The sequence below is a fragment of the Pongo pygmaeus genome, chromosome 3 (assembly GCF_028885625.2).
Source record: "Pongo pygmaeus isolate AG05252 chromosome 3, NHGRI_mPonPyg2-v2.0_pri, whole genome shotgun sequence".
Classification (NCBI taxonomy): domain Eukaryota; kingdom Metazoa; phylum Chordata; class Mammalia; order Primates; family Hominidae; genus Pongo; species Pongo pygmaeus.
Window position 1 is genome coordinate 111,814,357 of NC_072376.2, and position 27,963 is coordinate 111,842,319.

The following is a 27,963-nucleotide window of genomic DNA, read 5'->3' on the forward strand; positions in this document are numbered from 1 at the left end:
TGGTATGGTTGTCGCAATATAAAAGCATCTAAAAACTAAAGAGTGCTTTAATGGTGGAGATTGATTTCCTTTTTGAAGTTAAAATACAAATTTTTGTAAAAAACACAAATTATTACTATTTATAGCTAACATTTATGGAGTGCTGACTATGCTCATTTTTGAGCATACATTGTCTCATTTAGCGCAATGTTTAGCATTAACTTATGAGGTAAATGCCATTGCCATGCACATTGTACAGATGAAGACATTGAGGTTTAGAGAGATTGCATAAATTTCCCAATGTAACACAGCTAGTGGTGGGGCCAGGATTCCAGGAAGCCTAACTCTAGAGTTTAATAACCTAAAGAATAATAATAGCTAATATCCTTGCCACTCTCAGCATGTGCCAGTTGCTGTTGCAAATGGTTGGTTCAAATTATGTACTCATGTAAACCTCAGAAAAACTCTATGAGGTAGGTTCTACTATTATTTTCATAGACACATATTTTATATGTCTATGTCAGCCTTAAAACCACTTTTGAGTTTTTTAGCATATTTTTCAAGAACACTTCAACTTTATTTCCGTTTAAATTGCTTGAGACACAGCATGATTGTTGATATAGTCTCTGGAAATTTTATTCCCAGCTGCGTATCTCTCTGGAGTCTTTGACTTACTCCCATGTGGGCGGGAGGTGCTTTCCATCTGGCCACACCTGCCACCCTGGAGCCTCCTCACCCTCCTCCTGGGGAATCCCTTCCCTCTCCCCAGGGTGAGAGCATCAGCTTGTCAGATATCACATCTTTCTTTGAATTAATTATCAGTTTGGGGGCCCTTCATTAGTTATCTTCTGGAGAAAAGGTACACCATGGCATAAATTTATTGAGATCTTTTATGTTTCTATTGGATTTCTACTCTGCTGTGATGATTTTCAATTCTCAATTGGCCTCTTGGGCCCCAGAGTGTTGGCAGCTGGGCATGTGTCTTCTGCACGGAAACTTCCAAAATCATCCTTTGAAAAATCTGACCAGCCCAAGAGAAAATACCCACCTTTACTGACATTATATTCCCCAGCAATTAATCCCACCAGAGAGTTCTATAGCAAATCTCACATGACACAGATGCCACCCTTGTATTCAGAGCTTCCCGATAGCTCGTTAGTGCCCCATCCTGCAACAGAAGACAACCAAGATCATCAGAAATGTGGAGTGATTCTAGCTTTGTAATAGGAAAGACAGAAACAAAGAAAAAAGAAGTTAGAAGAAATAATCCATGAAGTGAAAAAATACAAAATGTTTTTAAAAGCTCTTATTATTTACAAAGAGAAAATATATTATACGCATGAAAGAAGACTATGATAAGACTATGATATCATAAAACAATCTCTTGAGAATTGAGGCCAGGCGCGGTGGCTCACGCCTGTAATCCCAGCACTTTGGGAGGCCGAGGCGGGCGGATCACGAGGTCAGGAGATCGAGACCATCCTGGTTAACACGGTGAAACCTCGTCTCTACTAAAAATACAAAAAAAAAAAAAAATTAGCAGGGCATGGTGGTGGGCACCTGTAGTCCCAGCTGCTCGGGAGGCTGAGGTAGGAGAATGGCATGAACCCGGGAGGTGGAGCTTGCAGTGAGACGAGATATCGCGCCACTGCACTCCAGCCTGGGCCAGAGCGAGACTCCGTCTCAAAAAAAAAGTCCAATTATAAGGCTCTTGGGAGAAAAAAGGCAAAATCCAGGACTACCAAGGTAACCAGGTAACTCCAAAAGCTTGTTCGCATTAATCTTGCAAGTCTACAGCCAAAAATCTATTTGACCTTATAATAATTTCATGTTTAACAGCTCTGAAAGTTTTCTATTAAGGCCTAGGAAAATTTTCTTATATCCAGACTTATATATGTCTGCCATTGATAATCTTAGGTTCCTGAATGATCCAGTAAGAAAAACATTTCTATGACTCTATGAGTAATATCATCCCAAGGCTTTAGAGGTGGCTGTGATAGTTTATATTATTTTGACCTTTATTTGGTCAGAAGTTTTTTTTTAAGTGATTAAAATCTCAATTACAGTACCTTTAAATTAGTTCACAATTACATATACATGTTGGCAGCTAGAATCTTTCATTACTGTTTCTTTATAAGGTAAAAAAGTAATAAAATCATAAATCTCATCATAACTGACAATATTGATGTCAAGCTCCTACAAATGATTAAAGAATGTGATTGACATTCTTGAAGAAATTGTTAAAGTTGATTGTCCTGCCTCTATTCAAGACTTTCAAAAATAGTATGTAAAGAAATTACATAATATTAGTTCAAAACAGTTATGGTTCAAAAGTTAACTTTAGTTCTTCAACTCTTTTCAGATCCAGGTTTCTGAGGGGAACAGCCTGTTTTATACATTTCTACGTCTTTCTCCATGCTCATATAAACCTATATACTAATAAATAGGAATTTTAATTTGTTTTTTTCTTTCACAAAAATTGGATCATATAATACACATTATTCTGTACCTTGCCTTTTATACTTTCTGATGCATCGTATTAATTTCTCCAGATTTTTAGATAAAATTTTTTTTTGAAATGAGGACTTGCTTTGTTGCCCAAGCTGGAGTGCAAAGGTGCCATCATGGCTCACTGCAACCTGTGCCTCCCGGGCTCCAGTGATCCTCCCACCTCAGCCTCCCAAGTAGCTGGGAATACAGTTGCATGCCACTATGCCTGGCTAATTTTTGTGTTTTTCTGTAGAGACAGGTTTTTGCCATGTTGTCCAGGCTAGTCTGGAACTCCTGAGCTCAAGTGATCCACCTGCCTCGGCCTCCCAAAGCACTGGGGTTACAGGTATGAGCCACAGTGCCCAGTCCCCTATTTTTTTTTTTAATAAGATTCCCATTCAAAATAGAGAGTTATTGTTCCTTATTCTGTCAATCAATCAGAGAGTTTAAAAATTTTTGTTTCTTCTACAAGTAAGGCTGCAGCTAATAGCTTTGTTTCTATATTCTTATACACAGATAATTATAATTATGGAGTCGATTCCCAAGTGTGATATTACTTGGGATATGCATGTTTAAAATTTTAATAAAAATTACAAATTGTTTATCAGAAACCTATGACAATGCACATTTATTTCTACCAACAGCATAAGCTAGTAGGTAAGCAGTAATATCTCATTTTGCTTTTTTTTTTTTAATCACTACCAAGGCTCAGTGCCATTTAATATGCTATTTTGCCATTTTAATTTCCTTTTCCATGAATTTCCATCATTGTTCATTTTCCTCTTCGGTTGTCTATTTTTAAATGAAAAAGCACCAGGATTTTAGAAATATCTTTTTTTTTGGTCAATCATATATGTGAAAACATTTTTTCCTTATCTATATTTTTCGATTATTTGTTTATACCAGAATTTGAAATTTTTCTCCATGCTCAGAATTTCATTTTAAATATGTTCATGATATTATTGAAGTCAACCCCCTGCTTTATTCATTTTCATATATCATGAGAAGTCAAAGAATCAAAGCAATATATTCTCACAGCCATGCACATTTTCTCCCTGTCTTCAGTCCTGTATCTGTCACTCTCATAATCCTGTTTCAGCACCTATGAAGGCACTTCTGTGGAATACTTGATTACAGATCTAGCCAATACTTTCTACACTGGAATACGTATATATATATACACACAATCACTTAATTATATGAACCACTTGCCCCACAGTAAATTTTTTTTTCATAGTGCATGATGCAGAAGGCTCCCACATGCCACTCCCATCCCATGGAGGACTTGCCACTCTATGACAACACTGGCAGAGCCCACCTAATGCCTCCCACTCTACCTGCTCCCTGAACCTGGGAGGAAGGAGGGTGGGAGCTGGATGTCAGCTTCTGTGTCACTAGCAGGATTTGATGACCCTGCTGTGAGATGGGCATGTAGAACTCCATTTTCTTTTTCTGGATCTCACACCATCAGTATCAGTGTAAAAGCCGCAGAGCACCCAGCAACAGGTAGTGTCCCATGATGATGTTATCTTAGGGACATTCTGAAAACTTTCTTTACCCTGAGTAACTCCTTCAGCATTTTGTTTTCTTTTTTTTGACAGAGTTTTGCTCTTGTCGCCTAGGCTGGTGTGCAGTGGCAAGATTTCTGCTCACTGCAACCTCTGCCTCCCGGGCTCCAGCGATTCTCTTGCCTCAGCCTCCTGAGTAGCTGGGATTACAGCCACCCGCCACCATGCCTGGCTAATTTTTGTATTTTTAGTAGAGATGGGGCTTCACCATGTTGACCAGGCTGGTCTCGAACTCCTGACCTCAGGCCATCCACCCATCTTGACCTCCCAAAGTGCTGGGATTACAGGGATAAGCCACCGCGCCACCCCCCACCCCGCTTTAGCATTTTTGACAAAACAATCAGGTTACCCACATTTACATGGCCCTTCTTAATTGGTGAAGTTCTTTCATTAACATCATTCCATTTAATCTTGGTTAAGCTGTAATGGGTTGGTTGAGTAATTTTTTCAAAACAAAGGATGAACAAGCTCAGAGAGCCTGAGAGACTTACTGAAGATCACACAGTAAATGATAAACTATTTTACTTTATGTCTAAGGTCTTTCATAATATGAAATAGAATGTAGATATTGCAACAATAGCATTTTTGGAGACAGCTACCTCCTTTACCAGGAATAACCTTTGCATGTCACATTTAGAGATAAAGCTCAAAATGCAAATCCTTCCCCTGAGAGTGGGAAAGCATTAACAAATGAGAGTGGGAAAAGCATTAACAAAGCATTAACACAGATCTTTACATATTCAAAATATTAAACTAATACTAGGATTGTGGACTTGATTTTAAGACATGGTAGTTAATAGAAAAGTTCTAGATTGAAAACAATTTTGCAAAAATATACATTTGTATATGTGTATATATGTATGTGTATATATATCTACTAGGAAAATATATTGCTTAAGGTGTTTGTGCCATTTCTTAGTTACCAATTTTACATTCTGCATTCACAGCATTTGCCACCCCATCTCTACACTTAAAGCCACCATATTACTTTTAATTACTTTATACACATTTTCAGTCATCATCTAAATAATCATTTATAGCCACAAACTAATACTGTTTAGTCAATGAAGCACTTTCATCAGCAAAAATTACAGATTTTTTGAACATGATTCTGGGAATAGTTCAGTTTTTACAATTAGTAATTGAGGCTTTGTCATATGAAGCAAGAAATCTGCTATTATTTTAAAAAATCAATTGTATATCGACCATAAAGAAATAGTATAAAAGTCATAAAAACACTGCCCTTTACTGTAGTAAAATGTGGGACATTTTATTTGAGTTCCTAGGAAATTTCTTGTATTTGGAACTCTTGGACCTTCACTACTTGTAAATGTGAGTCTATCCTTTACCTTACCCTAGCTTTTACCCTAGGGATTTGGTACATTTTATTAGAAAAAGGAAAATGTCGACAGTGAAAACTGAGACAGAGTTAGAAGACTTCAAGCACAATGGCCCAGCATGTGTATGTTCAGGGCAAGTAAAAGGGTCCCCTCCACTGGGATTCAATGACTAAAGATTATGAAGATACCAAAAATGCAAGAAGTCACAGGAATATTTTTCCTCAATGGCAAAGGTGACACAGTAGAATGGTTGAGAAGGAACGTTTGTTGGCTTCAATTCTCCAGCTGATGTTCAACACTTTGTTTACTTCTCACTTGAATTTTAAATTTTCCTGAAAAATAATTTCCCATCAATTTCCATTTCTTTGGAAAGCCTCAATGTGTAATTTATTGATAACATCTCTGAAGAGCAGAATTAATGATATTTCCCAGCTGTTGCTCCAGATCATGTAGGGTAGAGGAGGCTGAAGACTGCTACAAGGGAAGGCATCTCTATTGCCTCAAAACGTCAGGACGGTACGGATACTGCAATAGGAAAGAAGAGACATTGTGTTAACATTTAGACAACCCACATGCTTGTTGTGAGAGTCCATGGAGTATCTGAGGTGTCTTAGTGAAAATCTGTCTGTGATCCCAGCTACCCTATTTCCATCCCCATACATTTGGTTTAAGTAAAAGGAAGTTCATCTTTTTTGGTTTTCTTTTCTTTGTTTTTTTCCTCCAATCTTAATCTCACTCACAACATCCTGAGTATGCCTGCCATTGCAATTCTACATTAATTCTACATTAGCATCTTCAAAAAATCATTTTTGCGTGCCCACGTTCCTGGTATAATAAGGAATATAAAACAACAATGGATAATAACTTGCAGTAAGTTCTTACTATTTGTCACATTCTTTGTGCATTTTCTTAAACTTCAACCTAAACATCAACACTAGGAGATAGGTTTCCATATTATGTCCATTTTAGAGATTATAAAAACTGAGACTTAGAAAGATTTGTAACTTGCTCCGGTAGCACATCTAGTATGGAGTGTTGGGATTCAAACCCAAATACAAATTTGCAAAAATTATAAGATGATGGATAACTTGCCTGAAAGAATTGATAATTTAACAAAGTTAAGACCATGCTGGAAGTTTAAAAGACCTTTGATACAGATGTTTAAGGATTCGTAGAAGTAGAGAATAAAGTTGATTTGTATTAATTCTAACATAGTTCATTCTTGTGAAGATTACAAATGGAACATTTACACTAGAACTAATGCCCTTTCTATAAACCAACTTCTCATAAATAAATATTTTTAGAAAATGATGGTCTTTGTGACTCTAATAATTTTTAACATATATATGTATATGCATATGCATATATGAGAAAAATATATGCACATAATTCAGAGAATACAAGACAGCAGGAAGAAGAAAATAAAAGTAATCCATAATCCCATAACCTAGAAATAATCATTCTCAATGTTTTCTTGAATTTCTATGAACTTTTTTCTAGAAATCTGTGCATGTTTTACTGTTTTTGATGAAAATTTGAGACATTGCATATACAACATATACAATTTATATTCTTCATTAAATGAGCCTAAAATTACATCATGAGAATTTCCCAATGAAGTCATTTCTTTTTGATGGTTTCATTTATTTCTAATAGATGACTTGAATTTATGAAATTATTTTCCTTATGTTGAACTTCAGAATGTTTCTAAAGTTCTAACAAGTAAACATATATGTATGTTTGAATAGTTGATTATTTCTGTAGAATAGATTTCTAGAAATGGAATTGCTGGGGCAAAGGATTCAGTTATTTTTTTAAAGGTTTCTGATATATATTACCAAATTGCTTTTCCAAAAGTATGTATCAATTACTACTGAAAGTACACGAAAGTGCCCAACTCGCCTTATTCTTACCAATATTGAATATTACAATTTTTAATCTTTGCTTATTGATAGGATTAATTATATTTACATATGCATATTACTATATGACATTCTCATAAAATGAATTTAGGCATGCTTCATGACTTCTTATGTTGCTCAACACTGTCCTCTGGTTTTGTTCCTCTCTATATTTGCCATCATCTTTTCAATCCTGTGATGATGATGATCCCAATGATGATGTCAATGGTAATAATAATGACAATGATAACTAACCTTTGATGACTACTGTTTTCCATATGTACATGCACTCTTGAGGGGCAGTGTGGTTTAATAGAAAGTGAATAGATTTGCTAAAAACAAGATCTACTTTTGAATTCTGGCTCCCCTTCCTACCACTTGATGATTTTGGCAAAGTCATGTCTTCTCCGAGTCTCAGTTTCTGTTCTCTAAGATAGTGAGATTGAGACTGACACTGAGCATTGTTTGGGAATCACAGGAGATAATGCAGGTAAGACACTTAATAGAACAGCTGGTGCTTTGTGGGTGCTAGTTTCTTTCCTTCCTCAAGAATGTTGTCAGTTAAAGTATCTAGTATAATGATTTTGTGAGTGCCATAGAAACACTATTTACAGTTGAAAACCTCATGAAAATAAGTGTGGGATAGCAGAAGAATCTAAGACTCTGGAGCTAGAAGGCAAAGGTTAGATGTAACTGCCTGTTTCCAGTTGTGCCTCATGTAAATGCAGGTGACAAAATTCATTTTAATAGCTGGTTGTAAGTATTAAATGTTAGAGGTAGGAAATAGAATTGGCTTATTTTTCTAAGCTTCAGAGAAAATGTAAGACAAACATTTAAAATAGTGTTTACTACTCTTCTCTTTTATGATAACTTTCAGTGGTAAAAAATTTTTTCTTAAACTACAAGAGAAAAAGAAAAAGAGAAAAACTAGTAATATCTACCTAGAAAACAATCCCAATGTAGTTCCACCTACTCCTGTAATGAAAATGTTGAGGATGTCCTGAAAATTATTTAAATATGCAGACACTTAGTGTCAGCTTTATATAGGTAGAAGGAAGAGGCTTCAAAGACACCATGTTATAATTATGGTTGTTTAAATAGACTTTTGTTTTTTTGTGGGTTTTTTTTATTTGGGCAAATGTGAGTGTTCACTTTTCAGGAAGGCTGAGTGGCTCTGATCATTCAGATTTGCAGTAATCAACATAATCTGACTCCAGCAGAATAGGAAATGCAAAGCAACTGTTTTCAGCTTCTCACAGTATGATCCTACATACGCTCCATGCAAAGACTGAACTGGTAATGAAAACCAAGGGACTCTATATTTTCTCATCCTTCCACATTTTTCATTCTCTGCTAGACAATCCCCTATGGTAGAAAAAAAAGCAAAACAGAAAACTAACTTAAAATCTACCTTTTCCCAGAGTGAAGCAGGTCAAATCCTTCATTTATTTTTTCAAAAGGTAAAACATGGGTTATTAACGCATCCAGTGAAAACTTCTTAGCCATAAAATCAGCCACAAGTTTTGGGATACCTTCTTTACTCTTAAAGCCTGAAAAGAAGACAGTATCATTGTTGGATTCAACTAGGGTAAGTAGGAGAATTGAAGAGAAGATTTTCCAAATAAATGGTGCTGCATTCCAGACTGCTATAACTGAGGATAAGAAGAGATAGAGTACTTCAATATGCTTTTACAGTGTCTTGACTTAAAAAAAATCACAGATAAATGAAGGTTGTTAGTTATTTTGTCTCTTCCATAGAAATAATAGTACAGAAGTTTATGCCCAAAGTAGAGGAGCAAATTTATCAGTTGTCTAAATTTGGGTGTAGATATGAAATATTATTGTAGGTTTCCATGTTCTACTAAAAATTTCCATGCCTTACGCAGTCACAAGTACAAAAACAGATGGAGATGAAAGGTCCTGGGTTATGGTGACAACAGAAAAGTCTATATTGAGACCTTATGTCTGCATTAGTTCCATATCTAGTTGATTTGGAGACTGTAGATAGAAAAGGAATTTAAATTTATTTTTGATTTGTTTTCAAAACCTTGCCTTGTCAATTGTAAAAGGGGAGCTATATTGAGATTAATGAGAATTTGGCACTTGAGCCCAACTACATACCACCATAAACAGCCCCCTTCCAGGTGCGTCCAGTCAGTAGCAGCATAGGGTTTATTGAGAGGTTCTGGGAAGCAGGAGGTACCCCTACGATGACGCTTGTGCCACATGCCTCATGACAACATAACAGGGAAGCCATCTGGAATAAAGTGAATATTTAGCATCCTTAACGTGGAGTCGCATAGTTCCTACTCATAATGCACAATATCATGTAATAGGCTTAACTGGATTGTGAGTGTGTAGAGGGAAGACATCATGTCTTTTGCTCCTTCATTCCCCTTTTTTGCATGGCATACTGCTGTGGATTCAGGAAATGCCCAGAAAATGGTTTTTTAATGAAAGAATGGATGAATAAATTGGGGTGCACTTAATTCTTCCTAATAAAGGAATAAAGCAGCAGACATCATTACAAACATATATAAAGTGTAAAATTTCATCATCACATAATTCTTAGGCAATCTGTGAGTTGGTTTCTTCATTTTTCATTGATTTATTACATAGGTATTTTGAACCCAGTACTTTCAACCAGATATTTTGATGGTGAACAAGATAAACAATTACATCACTGAAATTTGTCTCTTGTCTACTTGACGTTCTCCCTCTTAAGTGGATTCCTATTCTCCTGTATTCTGGGTAGGTGAAATATAGCTAGAGATGTGTTTGCCATTGCAATTGATATTTGTAACTGTTTGGAAGAAATACCATGTAATAAGCCAAAGATGATGTAAGTACTGCAAAATTGGAAATAGTATTTCATATCAATAATGCCAACTGAGGCTGAGTGTGGTGGCTTGTGCCTATACTCTCAGCATTTTTGGAGGCTGAGGTAGGAGAATCGCCTGAGCCCAGGAGGTTGAGGCTGCAGCGAGTTATAATTATGCCACTTCACTTCAGCCTTGGTGATGGAGTTAGAACCTGTCTCAAAAAAAAAAAAAAAAAAAGACAGCTGACATTTATTGGGAGCTTCCCATATGACAGGCGGCACTGTGCTAAGTATATCACATGCGTTGTCTCATGTAATCTATAAGCAATGCTATGAGATACGTAGCTTTTAAATTCTGGGGGTTGGTAAAGTCTGTTGACTTTTCTTTTTTCTTTTAGACAGAGTTTCACTATGTCACCCAGGCTGGAGTGCAATGGCGCGATCTTGGCTCATTGCAACCTCCGCCTCCTGGGTTCAAGTGATTCTCTTGCCTTAGCCTCTGGAGTAGCTGGGATTACAGGTATGCGCTACACCACCATACCTGGCTAATTTTTGTATTTTTAGTAGAGACTGTTGACTTTTCAAAGTATTCAGTCCAACTAATATTGGGTACTAGCTATGTGCCAAGCACTGTCCAGTTCCTGTGATAAAATACAGTGATGTCTTAAAGCAGTCAATTTCCTTAGGGCATATTTTTGTTAATAAAACAGCAGTTGGCCTAAAATTGCTCATTTCCTTTGGCCAAATACTAACATGTTAAAAATTTGAAATTTATTAAGAACATATGCAAAATTGTTAAACCATTTTTGTTAAGAATGTGGGAGAAAAATAAAACATTCCAATTTGGGAACATAATTTGTATTATTTATGTTTACTTGAACTTACATTTTTTAACTAAAAATTAATGAAGTAAATCTCTAATTGCTCAGTTAAGAAAAAACAAACCCTTTTCTTTTCCTCTAGAGGAAATACGACTTGAGACAGGTTTGGGTAGTTGATGGAAGAAAAGATTTCTCATAACAAAAATTAAACAAGCCAGGTAACAAACAGATGATGGGAAATTTCCATTCATCATTAAAAAATCCTTTATACAGAAAACATATATTTTGCTGCCTAAATGCATATTCCAGGTTGCAGAGGCAGAAATCTCAGGGCATGTCATGGAACATACCATGGTGTCAAGCCGACCGATGACTTCAAACGAAAAATCCACACCTCCATCAGTCATTTCCTTTAGCACTTCTTGGATGGGTTTCTTGTAGTCTTGAGGATTGATGCATTCAGTGGCACCCAACTCTTTAGCCTTTGCAAATTTGTCCTTGTTGATGTCCACCGCAATGATCCTGGCTGCTCCAGCTGCTTTACAGCCCATAACAGCAGATAGGCCGACCCCTCCCAGGCCAAACACAGCACAGATAGAGCCTGGGGTGACCTGTGTTTTCAGAAAATGCAAAAATAGATTAAGTGATGATTGTTAGAAAGTGCCTAAGCTGTATAAAGTGCCATGCCTAGGGGTTTATCAAGAGCTACTCAGACTCTTTTGTCCAATCTTTTATCAAAACCTCTTTTGGCTTCAGTTGCTTTATTTTTAAATTCAAGGGGATGAACTAGTTGAGTGGTTCTCAAACTGATGCATATTAGATTCATCTGGGGAGCTTTACAAAATATTCCACTGTCCAGGTCACAGCCCATGTCAATTAAATGAGGAATCTCTGCAGGTGGACTCAGTCCCCAGGTGAGTCCAATGGGAAGGTCAGGCTGGGAACCAGGGGACTGGATGATCTTTGAGATCCAGATGGCAGTGATTACAATCTTGAAGGGACTCTCGATTGCTGAAATCCCCTGATAGCCAGCTTCAGTAACTCATATATACACAAAGGCAATATTTGGAAAATAAAATAAGTGGAAAAGGCTACTCCAGGAGAATGAAAAATATTCCACTTAAACCCTCAGTAATTAACTCATTGGTTCATTTATGTTCAGTAGTTGTGACCAGTATATCCCTGCTTTAAAAATACACTAGCGAACAACACAGCAATGAAACGTTTGTCTATATTTCAATAATAAATACAATCTATTGTTATGAGTATCCTCATCTTCTGTTCTTGGGTAGGATCACTTTGACCATCTGCAAACATGTATGAGGCAACTGAACAAGGGGCTAAGTGCTAAAGTCACAGAAATTTGGAAAAGATGCCTTCTGAATTTTTTCTTTTTGGTTGGCTAGGGGCTATTTATTAAACCTAGTCTCCCATAGTCAGTCTTCATTGTGGGTAACATGCTTTCCTGTCCCAAGTAATCTCATCCTTATATTCCCTTAAGGGTGTCTATTCACTCATTCATTCACCAAGTATTATTCATACTATGGGGGACAACACCATTTTCCACCTTACTTAGAAAAACACAAGACTTGTGACTGATTTAAAAACACTAATAATTATGTATTGCGAGCTAAGACTCAGCAGGAGATTTGAAAAAGATATTTTAGTCTCAGCTGTCATATTAAAAATATATTTTAGTCTCAGCACTGAGGCTTTGGGCAAATATCTTTATATCTCTGAACCTCGGTTTCATAAAATAAAGCATACTACTAGATTTTCAGCCTACTCAGATGAGGAGCCTTTAAAGAATTTCTGCTTTAAATTTACCACTTCTGAAGTATATATGTGTGTCATGCCAGGGGAGTTAGTTTTAGCAGTGAAATCCCATAATGAGTGAATTATGCATCACTGAATCTTTATTACTTTCCGTCTAAGAATCCACAGAGTGGGTGAGCCTTGGTTTGGAGGTGCATCAGGTAAAGTTTTGGACTCTACTGTTGATCCTAATTCTGGGAGTAGAGGATCCACAGACTAGCTGCTCCTCAAGGGCAAACGCTTCATTTCATTTACTTTTGCTGTCAGAGCCTAGCAGAACCTATTGGTGCCTGAGGCATTTATAGGTGCTCTCTAATTGTTGAATGAATTACTAAATGAATTCTTAGGCCTCAAGTTTCATGATCCCATAAACAGCAAATTCAGAAGAAAAATTATTATAAATGACATCTTTATTCATAACAACTTTTTATCTGCAATAAATTGGTGAAATTTCTAGCATGTGTACTCAATTCTTTCTGGGTCATTTTTCTACTCATAATCGACACTTCAAATCTACAAAAATAATTTCTGATTCTTGCAAGAAATTGCTTCCCTTTTGGTTTCTGACAGTCTGCATGTAAGCAGTTTTATCATGCATTGTCATTCTCACCTTGGCAACGTTAACTGCAGACCCATAACCAGTCGAGAATCCACAGCCAATAAGGCAGACCTTCTCCAGGGGCGAGGCTGCATCAATTTTGGCCACTGCATTCTCATCCACCACCGTGTACTGGGAGAAGGTGCTGGTGCCAAGGAAGTGGTGAATGGGCTTCCCCCTGCAGGTGAACCTCCTGGTGCCATCCTGCAGGGTCCCCCGAGGATTGCCTAGACTGGGCAGTGCAATACACAGACACACAAAGGCATGAGACAGGAGCATAAGTAATGTGCAGACTCAAAGTCTGTGCAAAGAGAGCGTCAGAAACCTACTCATTTTTCAAGCAGTAGTTGCTCCCTGGGTTTTTACAAACTCTGCATTTTCCACACTGAGGAGTAAAGAGCGGGATGACTTTATCACCTGGAGAGGAATAAAACAAGTTCTTCTTAAATTTCTATGCAGGAATTAATACAGCAAAAACTTAAAGCTCAGATGTATTGATTAGAAGCATGTTTCTTTAAAAGTCTTTAAGGAATACAGTTCAATAATAACTATGTCATTTTTCAGTGCCTGCCACAGCATTGTTTTCAGTTTGGGTTTATAAGTGACTGAGGATTCCTAATGAGAAAACGCAAATGTGGGAGACCACACAGATTAAAAAAATTACTTCCTCTGTACTAATAGTTAACTTTTACGCAGTGTACTGATTTCTCCTGGAGGCTTTGCAAACATCATTTTATTTAAACTTTAACTAATTAAATCTTCAATATTCTTACTATAAAATATAAATATAAATTTTAGTTGAAAGTGATCTATTGTAGTGCCTGTAGATATTAGGAAGATGTGGTATTTTGTAAAAGATTGATTTACAATAAATATGAGAATTTTTAACCAATTCTTGGCTTTTCAAAGTGACTGTGCTTATCTTTTTTTATGAAATGAATGCTTTAAAAAATCCTAGGGTTTTTTTTTGAGAAAAACTAACAAAAATGGGACAAAGAAGAATTCCAGAAATTTCTCTGAAAACTTCAGCACTTCACTACAAGTTAGGCACTTTCTTTTAGGATAAGAATTGACTTACAAATATTTTTAGCTGATAATTTGTGAATTATCTACTTTTCCTGTTATGGTGGAGGGAGTAGGGGTAAAAAGTAAGGCTGTCATTTTGTTGTTAATTTATTTCTAACTAAAGCAAATAGAGCTAAAACATACTTTGGATAGTTTATTACTTTCTGTTCACAGTTTAAATTGGTATTTGGTAAGGGGGCAGGGTGAATCTACAGGCTAAAGCGACTTTTTAGAATTAAACATAATTTTTATTTTTAATCACCTATGCTATACATTCCACATGATCAAGAAAAATGGTTGGTGCATTAATATTTTATAGGTAAAGTTTATGTGAAAATGATGGTATGGCAATGTCCTAGTTATTAAACCTTTACTTCTAAAAGTATTTACATTAATACATAAGTTTAGGGTAAAATAAATATTGAAAATAAAATAATTACTAATCTGTAACCAGTTGCATTTAAGCATGGCTGAAGGTAATAAGGCAGACATTGTTGATGGCGGGATGGTTCCTTCTATGTTTCTTTCATTTCCTTTCACCTAGCCTGTTTCATTAATTCCATGCTCAGGAAGAGAGACCGTTTTGGAAGAGGAAATTGGTGAGGGAGCTGCATAGATCACCTAAGAAAAGGTCATGTTTATTCATCCGTAGCCATGTAGCCTCCATTTTGTGAACTCAGCACAGAACAGTTTCCATATTTACTTTTTTTCCCTCCTCCCATTTCTCCTCCTATCTGGGCCCTGACAGAAGACAGTATTCAGCAACACTAACACGGAAGTTACTGGATTATGAATGCCACACTGGTAGGCACTGTGTCTCTTTTGATCCTCACATATCTCCAGGCTCTAACCTGGTGCCTGGCGTCTAGTAGATACTCAGTACATAATGGTCGAAGGGTACAACGCATGAGTGCCTGAATGCATATATGCTTGAGTCAGGCACACAGAGAGGGAAAGAGGAAACTCCTGAAGTCCTGGCTGCGCGGTGACCTTGTGCAAGCCCTTTCGTCTCTCATTGCCTTGGTTTCCTCATCCAGGCTGGGAAATCCTGGATGGTGAACCACACGTGTTCCCTGAGTGTGAATCCTGTACCTGGTTTGACTGTAGTCACCCCTTCTCCAACACTCTCCACGATGCCCGCTGCCTCATGGCCTAAAATCGCAGGAAGGGGGGTCACCAGGTTGCCACTAACCACGTGGTCATCTGTGCGACAGATTCCTACAGCCACCATCTACAGAATAAAGAGAAGCTGTTCAGATTCAGAAAAGAGTGTAACTAGATGAATTTAACATACCCAAATTCCTGAAATTGTGTTTCTAAAATGTATTCAAGAGTTTTGCTAATAATCCCTACTATTCCTACATATGAGAGATTCAGTTTATCCCCAAGGTTATTCAGTCTAAAACCCTTCTCTACCTTCCCTTCTTGAATTAAACAATTTAGAATAATCTGTGAAATAATTGATTCTGAAATATTTAAGTCTTACATAAGAATGCATGCTTTAAAAAATAGAAGTAGAAATAGCAAAGTAACACATGGAAAATATCTAACGTTAATTGATTTTGAAGTCTTGATATATATCTTTTGGAATTTTTTTCTGTACAAACATAAATTCTTTTGTATTTTACTGGAATTATACTGTATGTACTCTTTGATCGCCTTTTAAAAATTTAAAAATTACATTTATACCTTTCCTTGACAACAAATGTAATTTTATTTTCTGGGTGATCATATAAGATATGCCTCTTAGTGGATTATTGGATGTTTCCATTTTTAATGTTCTCTGAGTTTTTTAAATGTAAAATGAAATACAAATGGAAAAATACTTCACCTTAATGCGAACTTCATAAGCCTTAGGAGGTGCAACCTCCACATCCTCAATGGAAAAGGGTTTCTTTACCTCCCACAGCACAGCTGCTTTGCATTTGATTACCTAGAAAATCAAACAGAGAGATGGTGACAGTGTTTTCCCACTCTTGAAGTCATAAAATTGTGTCTTTTCATCTTTGTACATGTAATATTGTGTCCCATGTCTGGTACCTAACAAGTGCTCCATGGAAATGAAGTACTCTGGTTTATAAAGAGAATAAAAGTATCTTTTAAAAAGCAATAACATAAGGAAAGATAAAGTATAATAAGACATTGAGAAAAATGGAATATATTTATTTAGGCCATTCTTATGTTGTTGTTGCTTTTCTCTGAAGGTGTTTATTCCTGATATTTCCTAATGCCGTCCTGAAAATGCTCGTTTACCCACAACTATTGGCTGATACATGAAGTTAGAAGTCACCTTTATTTTGCTGACAGAGTCAGTGTCTATCTACATAAAATATACTGCTTTATTGCTCAATTTTCTGCTTAGGCCAAGAGGATCTGACTCTATAAGAACAGTTATACATTTACCTTCCTGCGTACGATGACATTTCTTTCTCTCCCTATTTGCTTATTGTGCTCTTTTAATTTTCTCTCTCCACCACTTCTGTGTGCTACTTGTTTCCTACTCATTTGAAACTTAGCTTTGGCAGCCTGTTTTGTAATCTGATTTATGTGTAGAGACTCCTTCCAGCTTAGATTTGAGCCAAATATTATAGAGATTAGAGTTGGTGGTGTGTGTGTGTGTGCACGTGTGTGTGTGTGTATACACTCAGACCCACGCATGTATATTTTAAAACTGGAGAAACAGTGTGTTTGGATTTCTGTTTAGCAGAGCTTATCCATAGATGTTCTTAAAAATAAAGTTCAGCATATATTTCTAGTGCTTGGCAGTGTACTGTAAAACCCATCTTCATTGTGGTAAAGCATGTATAATTCGCAGAGCCCTTTCTAGAAAGAATCAACATAATTGCAAATATAATTTAAAAGTTCAATTGAGATTTATTTTTCTGCCAATTCATTTTCATTATTTATTTGTCAGATTTTTCAACTTTGTAGGATGTTCAACATGGTCAATGCCAAAATAAATATCAGAATACTTAGACACAAGGTACTAACAGTAGGAAGATTCTTATTATTAGGTGCTTATGATGTGACAGGCACATTGTGGCCTGTGCTGGGTAAATTACATGCATTATTTTTATCTTAAAATGTATTCATTGATTGATTTTTAATTTCAGTAGTTTTTGGGGTGCAGGTGGTTTTTGATTACACGGATAAGTTCTTTAGTGGTGATTTCTGAGATTTTGGTGCACCCCTCACACAAGCAGTGTAGACTGAACCCCAATATGTCGTCTTTTATGTCTTATTCCTCCTACTGCCCTTTTCCCTCGGTCCCCAAAGTCCATTATATCATTCTTATCCTTTGTGTCCTCATAGTTTAGCTACCACCTTTAAGTGAGAACATTGGATATTTGGTGTTCCATTCCTGAGTTACTTCACTTAGAATAACGGCCTCTAGCTCCATCCAAGTTGCTGCAAAGGCCATTATTTCATCTGTTTTATGGCTGAGTAGTATTCCACGGTGTATATGTACCACATTTTCTTTATCCAGTTGTTAGTTGATGGGCATTTAGGTTGATTCCATATTTTTGCAATTGCAAATTGTGCTGCTATAAACAATGTGCATTGTTTTTAAACCTGACAAGGCTGCTACCAGGACAGTACCATTGAATTATTGGCTTATTTTACAGGTGAAACAATTGAGGATCAATTGACTCAGTGATTGAATAATTTTCCCAAAGTCTCAAAGCTGGCTGTACAGAGAATAATGATTAATCTAGCCTCACGTTTTCAGTATTCTGTGATGTTAAAAAGTTATCAAAACGTTAAATAGTAATAATAATAATAGTGGCTAATATTTATTTAAATTTTAATATTTAATAGTGGCTAATATTTAATCATGTACCAGATATGATTCTAAGTGCTTTACAGTATTCATTTAATTCTCAAAACTACTTTATGAAATAGTATTGTTACCATTTAGCATTTGAGGAAAATAAAATGCAGGACGGGTAAACACAGATGAAATGCTGTCAAAAAGCTAAGTTATTGATGTTGCACCCAAGAGGGGAGGATTGCCTATTTCATCAGTTATTATTTTCATTAATATAGTTAGTTTATACTTTTGCTCTATGAACTCATTATTCTTTTAAGTTGAGTTTGGTAAATTTGAATTTTCTTTTTTTAAATAATTTTCTATTAGGAGTGTAAATATTAATTAGTAATACATGGAAGTAAAGTGAGATGGAATAAGAACAGTAACAATGGGCTATTGGTGATTTCCAACCAGCCTTATTGATATGAGCCTGTTTGTCACACAATGTAGAGAGAAGCCTCAGAACCTTTAAATTGAATTATCATAGTGAGATATTTTACTGTGTGGTACACTCCTAACACAAAAAAAGACTGGAAATAGTTGCACAGGTTTATGTAATTAAACAATTAAAAAATATCAATTGATTATATTGAATGACCACATGCACCTGTAAACACATTGAGCAAATAAGTACAAATTTATAGAAGAAAAAACCAAATATCTGTATTCCTAGTGCTAAGTGATTCAAATTGTATTATTATTGAAATTGTATCATTAATTTTATGTAAAACCATATTAACTTTTAAAAGGGGAAGATACTGTTCCATAGGATTTTTGTGGAAATTCCCTGAACTGTATCATAATGGACCCCTTTTAATCAGAATTTGCATGTTGATTTCTTGCTTAACCTTGATGATTCTAATGCTGTGAGATAAATGAGTATTTTGTAAGATATTTTATAGTAAGGTTAAAGGATATTTCAGTCTTCTGAGTCAAATTCCTCTCATCAGACTTCTGTCAGACAACTTTCTGTGTTCATAAAAAATTTGAATAAAAATAATAACACATTTTAATTATGGTTTCTTATTATAAAGATAACTTGCCATTAAAGACTCTTCTAACTTTAGATTTACAAATCAGTCATGATTAGCTTGGAATAAACTATCATTTTACTGTACATTTATTTAATGTAGGAAATAAAGACTTAATAGATACAGGTTCTATACATTTCTGTTAAAGGTATTTAAGAATAGCTTATTTCCACTGCCGTTCAGTATACATTACTTATTGAGGTGTATATTGCATATCATATTTCAGTGTATCATTTCTAATTTAGATATGAATTTTAAATTATTCATCGAATACTGTATTCCTTTCTTTGTTATATTGATGAGAATATATTACCAACAGTAATATATTTTTTGCTTACTTTTCCTGCTGTGCTCATGTTGTTTCTGTCTTCTCTGCAGACCAGGAGACTGTGAGTCTTTGTGGATTTCTTCTCTGCTTGAGTGCATAAAGCAGATATATTGCACAGATATTTATTTTGTTTGCTTGCGTAACATCCAATTCCAATTCCACACGTGATCTATGTCTTTAAGCCACACCCACTGGATTATTCTCAGACTGTCAAAACAGATAAAAGGGTACTGAACCAGCAATCAAAATATTGACTTCCAAATTCTAGATAAGATTTTGTTTTCATTAGGTTAAATATTAAGTTAAAGTGATAAATTGTAATCACTTTCTCTTTTCCTCACTCTCCCCCCCAGGCTCTGGAATTGCTTGTTTCTCTTCTTTCAATCCCACGTAGGTCGTTCTGCCTTGTATTCCCTTTGTCTGCACTAAGCTGCAACTTTGAATGCACATGGGGTGGCGAGGAAGGAAGAGGAGTAAGGAAACAGGAAAAACGAAGTAGGATAGAGAGAGCACCCTCGTTGTCTTTACAGCAGAGGATCAGACACCCAATTAGTCACAGCAAAGGGGATCACTGTGCCTGGCAATTCTGCTCCACTCAAAACTAGTAAGTATGGACTGAACACCTCCCTGTGTCAGGCACTAAGCTGGGTCCAGTGGAGTAGCAGTGATGAATAAGACATGGCCTCTGCCTGTGCCAAGAGGCAGTATGGGGCAGCGGTGATGGCATGGCTTTTGGGACCAGGCCAACCCAGTTCCTTACTTGTTCTGTGTACTTGGACTTATTATTTCACTGAATTTTTTTTGCCTTAGTTTCCTTATCTGTGAGATAAAGATGAATAATGGCATCATTTTAAAGGACTGTTTGTGAATAAATGAAATAATCCTTGTAAAGCACTCATCATGGAGTTTTGCAGATAGGAACACCCTCCGAAATGTTAGCTACAATTATTATTCATAAAAGGAAGCTCACAGTTTATAGGGAAAAGACACACAGGCAACCAAGTCTACATATCAGCCTGGCTGGGAAGTGCCCTATCACAGGGGTCAGTTAATGCTTTGGGAACAGAGACAGAGTTGCTATTCAGAATGAAGGACTCAGGGGAGGCATTGTAGAGGAACAGGCATTTGTGGTAGATTTTAAATAATTGTGAGAAATGGAGCAAAATCCTCACTGGATCATTTCCATTACCCTTTGATCAATATAACTAGTATCCTCATGGCTTTCCAAGCATAGGAGTTTGATTTTTCTTTTATCCACACTTGGAGGCATCATAAAACTATAAACGCAACTATTTAATTAGATACAGTCTGTTAATGTGAACATGTTAGCATAGAGGACATATTTCTCTAAAATTGCCAAGGGAACATTTCAGTAAGCTTTAATTATGTAGGCACTGAGACTCACACCAAGACTGAGAAACATTCACCAAATAGAAAAGCAAAGGAGGTCCTATGATTTCAGTTGCTTCTAGTTTGGTATGAACTAGAAGCATTTGGTTGCTTCTAAAAAGGTATGAGGGAAAGAAGATAGCCCCAGATAACCTGGCTTTAGCCTTCTCATCCAACTATTCCTCCCCATTCTCCAATACAGGGCCTATGCTCTTTAGAAGCATGTATCTCTGTAGTCCTCCAAAGAGGAATCCATTCCTCATTCAAGCTCTTGCTCATCATGCTTTTTCTCTTCTTTTCTGTCCCTCTGCCCCATTCAAATCCTACCCAAACTTTGAGACCTAGGACAAGGTCGCCCTTGTGGAGATATGTTAACTCCATCTCACCGTCGTGCTTCACTTCTCTCCATCCCTGTCATACTAGCATCCCTCCTGTGGTTTTAGGGCCTATTCCCTTTTGTTGCCCTTTATATTTAGTGTAGAGATCAGTCTCCTAAATTCTACTGGAAATTTCTGGTCAGAGATGTTCTTAAATTTCATTTAAATCTTCAACTGTACCTAGTTTCATGTGTACAATAGGTGTTTAATGAGTCATTGTTGAATTCTTATGCTCATTTATGTTAGGACAAGCACTGTTCTATGAGCAGTCCCATAATCCAGAAGATCCGGTGTCTCCTCTTTAAGGGATTACAGATTAGCAGTGGGATTGGGTGTGGTCAGGTAAAGAAGACAGAGAACCCTCCTGTGAAGCAGGAAGTGGTCAGTGCCAGGAGAAAGTTCAACGTGGAATCAAAAGAGGAAGACTCTACTCCGTCTTTTCATTGTGCATTCTCAGCTCTTAACTCAATGAGTGGCACAGGGTGAGTGCTCAGATATTTGTTGACTAAATTAAATGAATGACATCTAATTTGAGAATGAGGAAGCCTTGAAAGAAAGATATTTTATTAAGATTTATTAAGAAAGATGAGTTGCAATTGAGAGGTATAGATGCAGTCAGCATATGGACAAAGAATCTTGAAAACATTTTTCTCCCCTAGTACCCTCTTTTATACATTTTTCTGTTTAATCCTCTCTCACACCTGTAGACATAGCATTTCAGGGAATTATAGCCACTACCACCTTGTTTTCAAGGCCCTAATGAATTTGGAAATGTGATATCCACTTATGAGCTTGCATCACTTTGTGAACACATGGCTCCATGAACTGCCAAAAGAACTTTGGGACAAACTTCGTAGAGTCAAGAGATCTTTCTTAATACCATCTGGCAACTACTCTGTGCTTACTCTTTGCCCCACCTTCTAAAAGTTTAAATGGAGGGGAAGAGCAGTTGTCACATGATTGAGTGTCAGTGTTCTAGTATCAGAGGGCCATGGCAGGCCTGGAGCAACATCTGGAATGTCCAAAGGTAACCCTATCAATCTCTAGGGGTCACAGGGCATCACTTTCCTCTGCTTCTCTCTCTGTGTGTGTCTCTGTAAGCCAGCCCAATTCTATATTACATTTCCACCAAGTACTGTATTATAAATTCAGCTTATCCAGAGAGATGATATGCTTGGTTCAGTTTGGGTCAGCGATCCCTTGTGTGCCAGGCAGAATAATGGCCCGCAAAGAGGTCCATTCCTAATCCCTGGAATCTAGGAATATGTTGCTTTACATGGAAAAAAACGGATTTTGTAGATGTGATTCTGTTAAAGGTCTTGAGATGGGAAGACTAGCTTGGATTATCCAGGTGAACCTAATCTAATCTTATGACTTCTGAAAAAACCTGGAGAACTTTTCCAGGTTGTGGTCAGAGACGGAGATGTGTCTACCCACAGCCTGTAGTTGGCCATGTTTGCAAGAGGGGTATGTTAATTTTCTATTGCTGATGTAACAAATTACCACAAGCTCTCTTGGAAGGTTAGTGGAAGGCGAGGACTGGCATCTCTAATATAATTATACAGGTAATGATGAGTAGTGCAGAGATGTGACTCCAAAGCCTCGAGAAGGACAGACTAGCATCTCTGTAAGAGATCCAACTGTCTCCTTTTCCCCATGGGCCAATAATTTACCTGGATCTAAGAAATAATATTGTAACTGGCAGAAAGTATCTTCAGTTCAAATTCTTCATTTTTGGGGTTAAATCATTTGGTAAAATTGTAATATTAATATTATTGTAAAGATTGCTAGAAAAAAATTGTAACCTTTCAAGTATGTGCATAAATAACAGACTTTAAAGCATTTTTGGGGATGAGATGCAAAATGAAGAGTGGGAGAGGGACTTTAGTAGCAATAAATAGAACTTGAGAATGGAATAGTTACATAAATAATCTATAAAATATTACAATAAATAGAATAAATTTTAAGTTCCTAGAGGAATTTTTGAAAATACCCACATTCAAAACCATGAATTCTTACTCAATTAGCATTTCATTTTGATTTTGGTACTGAAGCCAAAGATGTTGAGGGAACTGAAATCCTTGCTGGACTGGCTGTGGCTGTGGAGCTTGGAATTCTGACATGAAGAGCATGTGTGAGAGAACAAAATGTTTGTTTACATTCCTCCTGTGAAGGGAGTTGGGAAATAATCTAAGAAGCCTAATCCAAAAGCAAAGATGTTCCATCCAGCCTTCTCTGTGAGAGCCAAACTGCAAACTATCTGAATGCTCCACGAATGATTTACTGATGTATTTTAAATGAGTTATTGATGTATTTTAAGTTATTCTGATGATGTGTTTGGCAGATGCTTAAAAGTATATTTACTGAGATGATGTGGGAATACTAAATGTTTATTAAAACAATACAAAGTAATACAAATGGTATGGTTGTCACAATATAAAAATATCTAAAAGCTAAAGAGTTCTTTAATGGTGGAGAATTTTTTCCTTTTCAAAATTAAAAATATTTTTTTTGTAAAAAATACAACTGATTAGTATCAATATCTAACATTCATGGAGTGCTGACTTTGCTAATTTCTGTGCATACATTGCCTCACTTATAGCAATGTTTAGCATTAACTTATCAGGTAGATACCATTGCCATGCACATTTTACAGATGAAGACACTGAGGTTTAGAGAGATTGTATAAATTTCCCAATGTAACACAGCTAGTGGTGGAGCCAGGATCCCAGGAAGCCTAACTCGAGTTTAATAACCTAAATATCAATAAAATAGCTAATATCCTTGTCACTCTCAGTATGTGCCACTTACTGTTCTAAATGCTTTACAATTAACAGATCATGTAAACCTCACAATAACACTATTAGGCAGATTCTACTGTTATTACCATTTTATACAAAATGGTATAATACATACAAAATATGTATTTTGTATGTCTTCATCAGCCTTAAAGCCACTTTTGAGTTTTTTTAGCATATTTTCCCAGAACATGTCAATTTTATTTCCATTTAAATTGCTTGAGATATGAGATGATGACATAGTCCCTGGAAATTTTATTCCCAGCTGTGTATCTCCCTGGAGTCTTTGACTTACTCCCATGTGGGGAGGAGGTGCTTTGCATCTGGCCACACCTGCCATCCTAGAGCCTCCTCTCTCTCATCCTGGGGAATCCCTTCCCTCTTCTCAGGGTGAGAGCATCGGCTTCTCAGATACCACATCTTTCTTTGAATTAATTTATCAGTTTGGGGGCACTTCATTAGTAATCTTCTGGAGGAAAAGGTACACCAAGGAGTGAATTTATTGAGATCTTTTGTTTCTACTGGATTTCTACTGTGCTGTGATGAGTTTTAATTCTCAAGAGTTTTTTATGGCAACATATTCTTTTTTCATGTATGTAATATCTTTTTACAAATATTAATAACAGCTTTTAAAAAAATTTTGAATTTTTTTATTTCATGGATTATTTCTTCCAACTTTTTTCTTTGCTTTGTTTCTATCTTTCCTATTACAAAGCTAGAATCACTCCACATTTCTGATGATCTTGGTTGTCTTCTGTTGCAGGATGGGGCACTAATGAGCTATTGGGAAGCTCTGAATACAGGGGTGGCATCTGTGTCATGTGAGATTTGCTGCAGAACTATCTGGTGGGATTAATTGCTGGGGAATATAATGTCAGTAAGAGTAGGTATTTTCTCTTGGGCTGGTCAGATTTTTCAAAGGATGATTTTGGAAGTTTCCATGTAGAAGACACATGCCCAGCTGCCAGCACTCTGGGGCCCAAAAGGGCAATTGAAAATTCAAATATAAGCCACTTGGGAGAAAAAAGGCAAACCCCAGGACTACCCAGGTAACTCCAAAAGCTTGTTTGCATTAATCTTGCAAGACGATAGCCAAAAATCTATTAGACCTTATAATAATCTCATCTTTAATAGTTCTGAAATTTTCTATTTAGGCCTGTGAGAATTTTCTTATATCCAGACTTAAATGACTGCCATTGATAATCTTAGATTCCTGAATGATCCAGTAAGAAAACATTTCTATGACTCTATTATTCCATAATGAATAACATCTTCTTAAGGTTTTAGAGGTGGCCGAGACAGTTTATATTATTTTGACAATTATTTGATCAGACTTTTTTTAAATAATAAAAATCACAATCACATACCTTTATTTTACAATTGCACGTACATGTTGGCAGCTGGAGTCTTTCTTTGTAGTTTCTTTATAAGTTAAAAAAGTAATAAAATTATAAATCTCATCCTAACTAGTAAAACCAAACAGTTATGGTTAAAAAGTTAACTTTAGTTCTTCAACTCTTTTAAGATCCTGGTTTCTGAGATGAACAGCCTATTCTGTACATTTCTTTTTTTATTTTTTTAAATTTATTTTATTTTATTATTATTAAACCTTAAGTTTTAGGGTACATGTGCACAACGTGCAGGTTAGTTACATATGTATACATGTGCCATGCTGGTGTGGTGCACCCATTAACTCATCATTTAGCGTTAGGTATATCTCCTAAAGCTATCCCTCTCCCCTTCCCCCACCCCACAACAGTCCCCAGAGTGTGATGTTCCCCTTCTTCTGTCCTTGTGTTCTCATTGTTCAATTCCCACTTATGAGTGAGAATATGCGGTGTTTGGTTTTTTGTTCTTGCGATAGTTTACTGAGAATGATGATTTCCAATTTCATCCATGTCCCTACAAAGGACACGAACTCATCATTTTTGATGGCTGCATAGTATTCCATGGTGTATATGTGCCACATTTTCTTAATCCAGTCTATCATTCTTTGACATTTGGGTTGGTTCCAAGTCTTTGCTATTGTGAATAGTGCCGCAATAAACATACGTGTGCATGTGTCTTTATAGCAGCATGATTTATAGTCCTTTGGGTATATACCCAGTAATGGGATGGCTGGGTCAAATGGTATTTCTAGTTCTAGATCCCTGAGGAATCGCCACACTGACTTCCACAATGGTTGAACTAGTTTACAGTCCCACCAACAGTGTCAAAGTGTTCCTATTTCTCCACATCCTCTCCAGCACCTGTTGTTTCCTGACTTTTTAATGATTGCCATTCTAACTGGTGTGAGATGGTATCTCATTGTGGTTTTGATTTGCATTTCTCTGATGGCCAGTGATGGTGAGCATTTTTTCATGTGTTTTTTGGCTGCGTAAATGTCTTCTTTTGAGAAGAGAAGTGTCTGTTCACGTCCTTCGCCCACTTTTTGATGGGGTTGTTTGTTTTTTTCTTGTAAATTTGAGTTCATTATAGATTCTGGATATTAGCCCTTTGTCAGATGAGTAGGTTGTGAAAATTTTCTCCCATTTTGTAGGTTGCCTGTTCACTCTGATGGTAGTTTCTTTTGCTGGGAAGAAGCTCTTTAGTTTAATTAGATCCCATTTGTCAATTTTGGCTTTTGTTGTCATTGATTTTAGTGTTTTAGACATGAAGACTTTGCCCATGCCTATATCCTGAATGGTAATGCCTAGGTTTTCTTCTAGGGTTTTTATGGTTTTAGGTCTAACATTTAAGTCTTTAATCCATCTTGAATTAATTTTTGTACAAGGTGTAAGGAAGGGATCCAGTTTTAGCTTTCTACATGTGGCTAGCCAGTTTTCCCAGCACCATTTATTAAATAGGGAATCCTTTCCCCATTGCTTGTTTTTATCAGGTTTGTCAAAGATCAGATAGTTGTAGATGTGCGGCGTTATTTCTGAGAGCTCTGTTCTGTTCCATTGATCTATATCTCTGTTTTGGTACCAGTACCATGCTGTTTTGGTTACTGTAGCCTTGTAGTATAGTTTGAAGTCAGGTAGTGTGATACCTCCAGCTTTGTTCTTTTGGCTTAGGATTGACTTGGTGATGCTGGCTCTTTTTTGGTTCCATATGAACTTTAAAGTAGTTTTTTCCAATTCTGTGAAGAAAGTCATTGGTAGCTTGATGGGGATGGCATTGAATCTATAAATTACCTTGGGCAGTAAGGCCATTTTCATGATATTGATTCTTCCTACCCATGAGCATCGAATGTTCTTCCATTTGTTTGTATCCTCTTTTATTTCATTGAGCAGTGGTTTGTAGTTCTCCTTGAAGAGGTCCTTCACGATTCTTGTAAGTTGGATTCCTAGGTATTTTATTCTCTTTGAAGCAATTGTGAATGGGAGTTCACTCATGATTTGGCTCTCTGTTTGTCTGTTATTGGTGTATAAGAATGCTTGTGATTTTTGCACATTGATTTTGTATCCTGAGACTTTGCTGAAGTTGCCTATCAGCTTAAGGAGATTTTGGGCTGAGACAATGGGGTTTTCTAGATATATAATCATGTCATCTGCAAACAGGGACAATTTGACTTCCTCTTTTCCTAATTGAATACCGTTTATTTCCTTCTCCTGCCTGATTGCCCTGGCCAGAACTTCCAACACTATGTTGAATAGGAGTGGTGAGAGAGGGCATCCCTGTCTTGTGCTAGTTTTCAAAGGGAATGCTTCCAGTTTTTGCCCATTCAGTATGATATTGGCTGTGGGTTTGTCATAGATAGCTCTTATTATTTTGAGATATGTCCCATCAATACCTAATTTACTGAGAGTTTTTCGCATGAAGGGTTGTTGAATTTTTCAAAGGCCTTTT

General features: G+C 36.5%; 1 protein-coding gene and 1 long non-coding RNA gene across 2 annotated transcripts in view; one reads left to right on the plus strand and one right to left on the minus strand.

Annotated features, from left to right (window-relative positions):
* Positions 1 to 4,542: 4,542 nt before the first annotated feature.
* On the minus strand, positions 4,543 to 19,965 carry ADH1B (alcohol dehydrogenase 1B (class I), beta polypeptide). Its single transcript, XM_054485405.2, has 9 exons — positions 19,579 to 19,965; positions 16,230 to 16,331; positions 15,491 to 15,629; positions 13,663 to 13,750; positions 13,346 to 13,565; positions 11,271 to 11,531; positions 9,400 to 9,535; positions 8,690 to 8,828; positions 4,543 to 5,902 (listed from the first exon to the last, which is right to left on the minus strand). The coding sequence occupies exons 1-9, from the start codon at positions 19,594 to 19,596 to the stop codon at positions 5,878 to 5,880; spliced, it is 1,128 nt and encodes a 375-aa protein (XP_054341380.1). The 5' UTR covers positions 19,597 to 19,965; the 3' UTR covers positions 4,543 to 5,877.
* A 2,299-nt stretch (positions 19,966 to 22,264) lies between these two features.
* LOC129035189 (uncharacterized) overlaps positions 22,265 to 27,963 on the plus strand; it is a 37,356-nt gene continuing 31,657 nt past the window's right edge. Inside the window, exon 1 of the long non-coding RNA XR_008502135.2 lies at positions 22,265 to 22,361. This is a non-coding gene — a long non-coding RNA (uncharacterized LOC129035189). The remainder of the gene's footprint in view (positions 22,362 to 27,963) is intronic.